Here is a 10,321-nt window from a genome sequence, read left to right on the forward strand (position 1 = left end):
CACGCCGTCGGGGAAGCAAAACAAACAAGAAAAATAAAACACAGCTATCACCCAAAGACACAACCCCCCCCCCCCACCCCCACCCCCACCCCCAGAGGACAACACCTGTGACAAAGCATTGCACCCCCAGCATTGTGTTGGAGAGAAAGGCAAAGCAGCTCCAGCTCAAAAGCCCCAGCTCCAACCCACATCCTTTTGAACCTTGAGATGCGGTTGAGATAAACTAAAGGGAAACGCTTTGTTGCATAAATGCCACACAGTGCGTGTTCTATTTTACACAGAGAACCCGACGAGAGGACGGAGTTAGATGACCAGAACGGTGAAGGATAGTGAGGGCGAAGTCCAGGAAAGGGGTTGAACTATTCTGATTTTCCACCTTAATACAAACCCATTCATTCGAATCACCGTATTCATTCGAATCGCAAGGCAGGTTTTTATGGCAAACACAGGTTTTTATGGCAAACACAGGTTTTTATGGCAAACACAGGTTTTTATGGCAAACACAGGTTTTTATGGCAAACACAGGTTTTTATGGCAAACACAGGTTTTTATGGCAAACACAGGTTTTTATGGCAAACACAGGTTTTTATGGCAAACACAGGTTTTTATGGCAAACACAGGTTTTTATGGCAAACACAGGTTTTTATGGCAAACACAGGTTTTTATGGCAAACACAGGTTTTTATGGCAAACACAGGTTTTTATGGCAAACACAGGTTTTTATGGCAAACACAGGTTTTTATGGCAAACACAGGTTTTGATGGCAAACACAGGTTTTTATGGCAAACACAGGTTTTGACGGCAAACACAGGTTTTTATGGCAAACACAGGTTTTGACGGCAAAGCGCTGGGCACAAACGCACAGGATCGCACGGACACTGTGCGGAGAGTGGGGTTTGTGTCCTCGCTGCTGAGGGCGGTTTCAGTCACCAACAATTTGGACAGTCGATGCGATTCTTCGAGCAACAGAACAATCGGGAGCTTGTGCGGGCAGGAGGCAGAGGGCTGTACCAGGGCTTCTCTGGTACCTATTTATCCCACACTAGACATGCTGTCAGGTCTGAGAGGGCGGTGTTGCGATTTCGCCTTTCTGCGCCACTCTGCTCTGTGCTGTGCCACTTACTCATCACAAACCCGCAGCTGTTTATAGAAGGAAATGAAACCTGGAGCGGCTCAGTCCAGAAGCAAAACCTCTCAAGTCAGGACCTGCGCGTGAAAACGAGAGTCTCATTAGTGTTTTGCTCCCCCCTCCCACCCCTCCCACCCCTCCCACCCCTTAAAAGAAGATATATCGTAAGAATATGGGTTTTACAGTTCTTCTGTCCGTGGTTTTCTTATCAGGTAAGGAATCTGTCGCTTTTAAGCGGGTGTGAAGGAACGAACGAGTCGCGTTAACATACACAGCCATTTACAGGGACCCGCAGATCGTGGATCGTTTTTATTGTTGGCTTTACTCGGTGGAACTCGTCCTGATCGTAACTAACTCGGTGCTACAATGAGGTTAGGAGTTTATCCTCCCTTCCCCCCCACCCCCCACCACCTCCAAAAAAAGGGGCTCCCTCTCACCCTCTCACTGGTAGCAATGTATTTCTGTCTAAGCCCTTGTCAGGAGACGGTATAAATACAGTAAACTTCTGATAACTCGACCCTGACTTAACCTGTTACTACGCTTAAGTCATCAGGGCTGTCAACATCACGGCTGCGTTGAGTTAGTAATTGTATATATCGATCTCTATATGCCTAACTGGCCACTCCTGATAACTCGGCACTGCAAGAGGAAAAGGGGCCTCGCTGATGAGTTATGAGTTGAGTGTTCGCTGCGTTGAGTTGATTAGTTAAGTTTCGGTTAGTGGACAAAACTCAGGAAGTGCTGTTTGTCACCAAAACTGTGCTCGGAAACGTCAAGTGATTTTGTGAAACAAGAACTGCTGCGGAGTCCCAATTATTTAACGTTTTGGAGAAACATAGTTTTTGACGTTTGGCAACGACCTGAAATGAAACACCGTCAGTACACGATGTGTTAGCAGCTATTGGAAACTTCTCGGAACTTCCTTGCAGGCTTCTGACCTGGGGTTTAGGAGGTGAGAATTCCCACTAACCTAATAAAAATAATCCTTGCATTGGATAGAGTCTCGACATCAGGTCGTCGGGATGTCTCCAAGTGTCTGTGCCTGTAAAGCTCGCATGTTAGCGGCAGTTAAGCAAGTAACCTGCCTTCCCTTTTTTTCTTTGGAGTTGAGGTACAGATCGACCCTGATTTAGGAGAATGGTGGAACAGGCTCAAGGGGCTGAATGGCCTCCTCCTCCCGTTCCTATGCTCATATGTATATCTCGCTTTTGACAAACAGAAATTCTTACCCTCCCAAAGAATCAATTATTGCAAATTCACATTGAACAGAGATAAAACTTCCCCCGGCCAGCCAGGTGTAGTCAGATACTTCATCCCTCCACCCCCACCCCCCCACTCTGCTGCGGGTTGGGTACAATGTACCAGGGAGGGGGTGCTGGGGTTGTGCTAATAATTGGGGCTTTATCTAGGACTATTTAAATAACTGGCTCAAAATAATGGAGTAAGAAGCCGACAGATTGTTTGCACGTTTCAGAAGCGGAGATTGGCCACAGATGAGCTCACTTTTTAGCACCAAATCCAAATCATAGAATCATAGAATATTACAGCACAGAAAGAGGCCATTCGGCCCATAGCGCCTGGGCAGGCAGGCTCTTTGGAAGAACTACCAACTAATCCCACTCCCCCAGTTTGGACTCTATGGTTCTCCCCCCCTCCCACCTCCAAAACTGCGTCTAAACTCCCCAGGAATTGAGTGCATCCGACTTGCGTCATGAGAGGGGAGGGGTTGGGGGATGGAGGTGATAGGGGAGTGCGCATTGATTCCAGACCAGTGGAAATAATAATAATAATAATCCTTGCATTGGAGAGAGCCCCTTATCACGTAGTTGGGACGCCTCAAAGCGCTTCACAAGGATACGCGGTAAAGTGGAGTGACTGTGTGTTTTCTGGGCGAAACCAATGGATTCGCACTGGTTGGCCAAAGCCAAGAAAAACTATAATGCTTATCATGTCTAGATCAGGAACAAAGCAAAGGGAAGAAAAAGTTGGGAGCTGCCCACACACAAACACACACACACACACACCATACACACACCCACACACACACACACACACACAGAGGATCTCGGACTGAATTACATGATACAATTGTGAGAAGCTATTGTTCACTTGAAGCCCTATGACGTGTCCCTGTACTGAATAGTAATGTCTCTTGGGCTCCCATTGTAAATAAATAGGAAGTTCCTTCAACAGGAACGCATCGCACAGATTGATGCATTTCGAGGCAAGGCACGCACATCAGCGTCCACGATGCACATGTGTCCCTTCACTCAGCGTCGTACCAGCTGGACGCAAAACCGTCTAACCGTGCCTGTGACGCAGCAATCCACCAAAACCAGGCCACGGACCGAAATTTAGTGACGCTCGACATCAGCCCCTGAGTAACAATTCATCGGCAAGAAAATCCCCCCAAAATTCGCGTGCGGACAAAGAGGACGAAGAAACAGTAATAGCCCCCGCGCTTGTTGTAGCGGCTCATTTATCGCGTCTTCGTGACGTCCCAAAGTCCTTCGCAGGACGCGCCGTAAAGCGAATTGACTGCGCACAGTTTGTGGGCGAAACGCAGCACGTGAGGTGAACGCTTCACCGAAAACTAGACGGGTCGTCCTTGGTCTTTTTTCGTCCAGTAATTGCTGTGCGGTCAAAGTAGGCGATCTTCGTTGAACCCGAAATCAGCCCAAAGTTTTTATATGGACTTGGGCCGAAGAAGCCCTTTGGACTCATTGGATCATCTCGTCCTTCCCTGAATCTCCCTCCTCCCCAACGCGCCACCCACCCCCCCCCCCCACCCCCCACGCGCCCCCCTCCCATCTCTCTGTCCTCCCATTACAGAGTCCTGGGTCTCCATTCATTGATAACCTTCAGGGGTAAACAGGATCCATAGCCCATGTCCTCCCAACGCTATACAAATGTAATTTTGTATTGTATTATTATTATTATCATAAAGCCCTTCACTCCAGGTAGAGTCTCAAAGCTCTTGAAGTCCATTCAAATCAACCGAGGGCAACTTGCAACTTGAAAAAAACCAAACCGGGGGGGAAAGGGCGAGGGGAGGAGAGGGTGGGGGGAGGGCGAGGGGGGACGGAGGTGCAGGTGGGGTGGGGAGCGAGGTGGGAGAGGTGGGGGGGAAAGCGGGAGTGGGAGAGGGGGCGGGCAGGGGAAAGTGCTGACTCTGGTCCCCAGGAGATCACGAGGAGCAATAAGCAGCTTCACTTCCTGATTGTGTTGCTCGCGGGAGTCACGCTATGTAAAGAGACAGGATGTGCGAGCCCGGCTGTGGCTCAGAGCGGACAAAAAGAAATCTGTGGTTCATCACAAAATTAATTACACGTCAGCTTGGGGCAACATCTGGCTGATCACGTGACCTCCTATTGCGCCAGGCACCACCGGCAGTCATTACTGGGGCAGAGGACAATCTTACACAAACAGGATTGTCCATCTGACGTCTTTACTCCGTGTCAAAATGAACTCTCTCTCTCTCTCTCCCTCCCCGACTCCCCCCACCCACCCATCTCCCCTCCCCACCACCACCTTAACCATAACCAAGCCTCCCTTCAACTTTCAAAACCTTTCTCAAGACTTGGCTCTTTTACGGTTCCTTTGGGCACTATATAAACGGCATTTTGTTGTTGGTTTTGTTGTGGCCCCCCCCGCGCCCCCGGCCACCGCTCCCACCCTCGCACCTCCACCCACTCGAACCCCCGCCGGTTGTGTGAAACACTGGGAAGATGCCCTTGTGGATGTGAAAGTTGGCTGCAATAAATGGGACTTGCATTGTACTGTAACATTGTCCGTTTGTTCCACAGTTACCTATGCTTCGCTCAAAGGACCGAGCGAAAAGAACGCAACTGTGGAATCTCAAGTGACTATCATGTGTCGATTCGACAACTCGTACAGAGCCTATAACAAGTATTGGTGCCAGGGCTACTACAGGAGGTCCTGCAATATCTTAGGGATAACCTCAGAACATGAAAGGATAAGTTACAACGGCAGACTAACAGTGAAAGCCAATAATAAGAAGGGCGAATTCACAGTGATTCTGCGGAAGGTAACACTGAGAGATGCCGGGTGGTATTGGTGTGGAATAGAAAGACCTCACATTCTGGATATACAACACCCCGTATTTCTCAGAGTTTTCGAAGGTGAGATACCACTGGCAAGCTGTTGCTGTATTCTTAAACCACGTGTCCGTTAGACGTCAGAACTCGCGTATGTTACCGTTATCCCCGAAACTCCGCAACACTCTTCCACACTCCCTCCCTCTGCCTTGCCCCCTTCCTTCCCCATCTTCGGGTCGCGCCTGAAGACCTTCCTCTTCAAACGTGCCTATGGTCACCTCCCCTCCCCCCCCCCCGGATTGGTGACATGCTCCGCCACTGTCAAGCGCTCTGGGACCCTGCCCTGCATTAGGGGGGTGGGGGGCGAGGCTGTGTAAATGCAAGTTGTTGTTGTTATATTCTACAAAAATAGCACTGGTGTCAGTGTTTGAGTGTTTGCATGTTAATAACTGCTGCTCTTTGCCATTATTTCAACAGCTCACAAGCCAATCAATCCAAAGAAAGATAAGAAAGGGTAAACTTGTTTTAACCTCTTCTACCCCACTCCCCCCTCCCTCCCCCACGCCTGGCTCGGGTGCCCAGCACGCTGTGTAAAGCATTTTGAAACTTCCTCCTGACGTGAAAGGCAATACAAATATTGTTCCATTATAGGGTAGTAATATACCCTCCGCTCGCCTGGCTCCGGCCTCCTGTTGGTTCCTAGTCCCCTCTGCTCCACCATCGGTAGCCGTGCCTTACAGCTACTACGTTCCGAAACTCTGGAACTCTCTCCCTCAATCACTTTGCCTTGCCTCCCCCGTTCCCTCCCCACTTTCAAATTCCCCTTTTGACCGTGTCTACAGTCACCTCCCTCCCTCCCGGCTCAGTGTCAGACTCCGCCACTGCCTAGCGCTGCCAGGAAGCTACCTCGCATGAAGGGCACTGTATAAATGCAAGTTGTTGTTGTAGTGCTAAGCTCACAAGGACAAGGACCGAGATTACAATGGAGGCACTTTGCATAATAACCCTTTATTATCGGGTTCACTGTCACTGACACTTTTCACACCCATCACTGACACTTCACTATGTATTATATAGCTGCAGACTCTCCTCCCAGCGATCAGTAACACATATACAATTGTTGGCTTTATTCGCATGATCAGATCATAGATCTGCTGCCAGTTGTGGCCTATTACAGAGTGTGGTCAGTGTCTCCGACTGTTACACATGATGGGGAGGGAGCGATGGTTTATCGAAGCTTAAACCGAGGGATCCAATCTGAAACGTCTGGAAACCCAGGAGATGTTACCATCTAACCCCCTTCCCTTTCCACCCCCTTCTCCACACCCATACCCACACCCCCCACCGCCCCCCACACACAACCGGTTCTCACTGTTCACATTCAGTCACCCAACAGCTCTGGCTTTCATTGGTCACTTAATGCATCGCATTCAGCAATTCATGTCCAACACACCAAAGAAATCTCTTAATTTAAGCCCCATTGCGAAATATATAGGAACAGGAGGAGGCCATTCAGCCCATCAAGTCTGCTTTTTAAAAAAAAATTAAAACGGTTGAATAAAATTAAAGGTGGGAAGCAGATTAAGATAGGTCAGTCTACAGTTGCTTCCACACCACATATCCTACCTGAGATGGGCTGTTTCTGTGTTGACGTAGTCTCTCTCTTTCTCTCTCTCTCTGATAATTTATCAAGCCTGCACATCGCTCTGGGCATCATTTTTGGAGTGTTGATGCTGTTGTTGATCGGACTCGTGGTCCTTATTGTCAAAAAGATAAGACGTCATCACAGCAACAGTAAGTCTCTGTGTCTTAACCTGGATCGAGAGCACCTGTACTGAGGCGGGCGGGAGTCTGACTCACGCAGAAACCCAGCGTTGTACATGTACGTGCCTGCGTGGACATTTCCCGGTGTCTGGAATAGAATACGCACACTCTCTCTCTCTCTCTTATCACTTCGTTGAGACGTCTCAAAGCGCTTCACAGGATATACTGTAAAGTGGATTGACAGTGTCTGAGACATGGATGGACAATTCGGTAAGAGAGGTATTAAGGGGTCTGGTGAAAGGGCAGAGCGCTGGGACTAAAAGACCTCCTAAAATCTCATGAACAGACGAGGGGACGAAATTACAGTCCATCGCATGAAGCTCTTTAAGACGTCTTTCCGACAGCGCGAAAGGCGTTGTGTGAGACGTAAGGGTTTTAAGCTCTTTTCTTCTTCCCTGTGGTAAAGTCGCACGGTTCAATGTTGGTGATGGAGCTTTCTTTAATTCCCGGCGTGCGTGTGTTTTGTGTCAGGGTGTGTGTGTGCGTGCGTGTGTTTTGGGGGGTGAGGGGGGTGTGGGATTGAAATAGTAACTGTCTTACACTGTCTATTCAATGCACACAATAATGGTGACACCCTCCCACACCGGAGAGGTTCACAATGTGGCAATGTGTTCCGTGGTTCGTGACAAAGGGACATTGTTCCCGATCGCCGCAATCTATAGCTGTGTCCGGAGAGGCACGGCCACGGTATCAGTCAGCACAAAAGGTGACTTGATTGCCTCGATTAAAAAGCACCGTTTGTGTCGTGGGTCCTCAAAGGGGCTCTGAATAGACCGGATCATGTGAGAGGTTTTATCCAGTCCGGAACTGTAGAGCCAGAGGTCACGGCCTGCGACCGAATTGGGGGTAAATTCAAAACGACACACGACGCATTTTATCGCACCCGTAATTTGAAAACCTTCTTGCACTGCCTGACCTTGTGTTTTCCCCCCACTCCCTCCCTCCCAAAAAGGTAAAGACATAACACCGCAAGTGGAAAACTCCATCCCAACTTCAAACTCTGTGGTAAGAATACAGTCTTCTGAGATGTAACTTGCGACTGGAACTCATCTAGACTGGAACTGAAGGTCCAATGCAACGCTGGGGTTGGGGGTGGGGGGGTGGGGGGGGAGTGGGGAGGAGGGCGTTGCATTGTCCGAGGTGCCCTTCCCTTTGGAGACGTTAAAGAGAGGTCCCGTCTGCCTGTTCAGGTGGACGTCAAAGATCCCGCGGCCCTATTCGAAATGAGAAGGGAGTTTCTCTCTCTCTCTTTCTCTCCCGGTGTCCTGGCTGACAATCCTCCAAGTAAAATCGGTCCCTCGCCCCCCGTTGCTGCTTGTGGGACAATTGCCGTGCGCAAACTGGCTGTCGCCTTTCACCGACAAAATACACGGTCAATCCACGTTGCAGGGTGTCCTGTGAAGCGCTCTGAGATGCCTCAACGACGTGATAAGGCGCTATATCAAATGCAAGGACTATTATTATTAGTATTATTATTACTATTGTTATGCTCTTTCCCACTCAGCTGTTCAAAGAAGTGGAGGAGGGGGTTACCTACAGCACGGTGACGATTCAGCCCCACGATCCGCCCGCACAGGACGGAGCGACATCGTACGAGAACGTCAAAACTTCCCAGAGCCAGGAAGCCATCAAGCCACCGGCCAGCGCCCCAGTCGCTTCCGAAACAACAGAGTACTCCACGATCGTCATCAAACAATGACGGCGTCCGTGTGCGCGCGCAAAGGTACCTCAACCCTCCTCGGAAACAATGTCCCCAACGCTGGCCCATTCGTCCATCAAAACACAGAGTCTCCCCACCCTACAGTGTGTATCCTGTGAAGCGCTTTGAGACGTCTGAACGACGGGCTAAGGCGCTGTATCAAATGCAAGGATTATTGTTATTATTATTATTATTATTATTATAGTATTATCAGAGCACGGGTGGGATGTTCTCCTATCATCAGACATTGAGGTCGGGTCCCGAAATTCCACCTGCTCTTAGCCTGCAAGACTGTTTTGCCTGCAACCACCCCCCCACCCCGCCACCCCCACCCCCCACCCCGTTCAATTTGGAAGCTGGTATTTTCCAGAGCATCGCAGCCCTCTGGTATCTGACCAGTGACCAGGGTTTGGGGAAGTCAAAGCATCACGGATATATTTTTTATTAGAGAATGGATGGTTGAGGGTGGGGGCATTGGGGGGAGGTGGGGACAGATGGAGACATTTGTTTGTTTATTTATTTATTTGAATCCTTATCTGATTCAGTGGCTGTGCCAATCAAGCACATACTCTGCGGAACAGGCATAAATAACGTGGCTTCACCTAAGCAGCTTTCTCACTGTTAACAACATTAACGATAATAACGTTTTATTGATGTTTTAACCGCTCAGTAATTTGGGAATGTACTAAGAACAATTAACAGCTAATTGTTTGTTCTTGACTGAGAATGATTGACACCAGTTTAACCCTAAGGCTCTCTCCAGCCCCCTGCTTCGTCTGTTGGTTGACGTTTGGGCAGCATTGGGGAGCGATAAGGAACCGGTTGATGAGAAACCATCATCCTTGATGTCCTGCGACATTTCAGAGCTGAAATCCAAGTCGCGTTTTTTAACTCATTTATTTCGAATGGGACCAGACAGAAATAAAGTTAGCGACCTGGGTTGCCGTGTGCTTGCGGCGAGATTTTCTAGTTTTTTTTTGGTCAGCCGGGTGTCTGACACACGCGGAAACCCATCACCGTGCTTAAGAGTATCCAAACCCAACTGAGTGATCTGATGCGTTTGTTTTACGACGGACGAACAGACGGTTTTATTTAACCGTCAATCTAAGCAATTAGAATCTCTTCTCGGGGGTGGGTGGGGGGGGGGGAATAAAACTTAAAGTTTTGTTAATGGGGCAAATATACAGCTTCCAGGTTGAAATTGTTTGCTGTTATTTTTCTCAAGGTGTGAAATGAATTTTGAAATTTCTGTATGTTAGTTGGTGGTTAAGTATAGTTCTGTTCGGCAACTCTTAGAAATTTCCGCACAATTTTCGGATTTATTTACTGAAAATGTAATGATGCAGTTCACTAATTTACAGTTTCCCGAATGTAACTTCACTCCTTGTTAACTGTTCACCTTCAGCCCTGTGTAGTCTGTTCAATAGCCGGTAAAATGGTTCCTTTCCAAATAACATTAAAAGTTTACAAAAAAAAATGTGTCACACGCTGATGCTCTTGTAAAGTTTTGCAGTCAGTTCACTTTACAGTATGGCCTGTGAAGCGCTTTTAGACGTCTCGAAGACATGATAAGGTGCTATATGAAATGCAAGGATTATTATTATTAATATCA

General features: G+C 48.5%; 1 protein-coding gene across 1 annotated transcript; it reads left to right on the forward strand.

The window, feature by feature from the left end:
- Positions 1-1,273: 1,273 nt before the first annotated feature.
- On the forward strand, positions 1,274-8,850 carry LOC121850441 (CMRF35-like molecule 1). The gene is made up of 6 exons (XM_042342161.1): positions 1,274-1,340; positions 4,935-5,270; positions 5,664-5,700; positions 6,880-6,980; positions 7,963-8,015; positions 8,515-8,850. Exons 1-6 carry the CDS (start codon positions 1,301-1,303, stop codon positions 8,707-8,709), a joined length of 762 nt encoding a protein of 253 aa, XP_042198095.1. The 5' UTR covers positions 1,274-1,300; the 3' UTR covers positions 8,710-8,850.
- Positions 8,851-10,321: the final 1,471 nt, after the last annotated feature.

Source organism: Callorhinchus milii, unplaced genomic scaffold (assembly GCF_018977255.1).
Source record: "Callorhinchus milii isolate IMCB2004 unplaced genomic scaffold, IMCB_Cmil_1.0 Scaffold19, whole genome shotgun sequence".
Taxonomy (NCBI): domain Eukaryota; kingdom Metazoa; phylum Chordata; class Chondrichthyes; order Chimaeriformes; family Callorhinchidae; genus Callorhinchus; species Callorhinchus milii.

What these genes read in the sequence shown, in the direction of transcription:
- LOC121850441 (XM_042342161.1), top strand. Translation starts at nt 1,301, where the DNA reads ATGGGTTTTACAGTTCTTCTGTCCGTGGTTTTCTTATCAG. An exon ending in GTCCGTGGTTTTCTTATCAG is followed by an intron (nt 1,341 to 4,934) that starts GTAAGGAATCTG and finishes TTTGTTCCACAG; the next exon opens with TTACCTATGCTTCGCTCAAA. An exon ending in CCAAAGAAAGATAAGAAAGG is followed by an intron (nt 5,701 to 6,879) that starts GTAAACTTGTTT and finishes TAATTTATCAAG; the next exon opens with CCTGCACATCGCTCTGGGCA.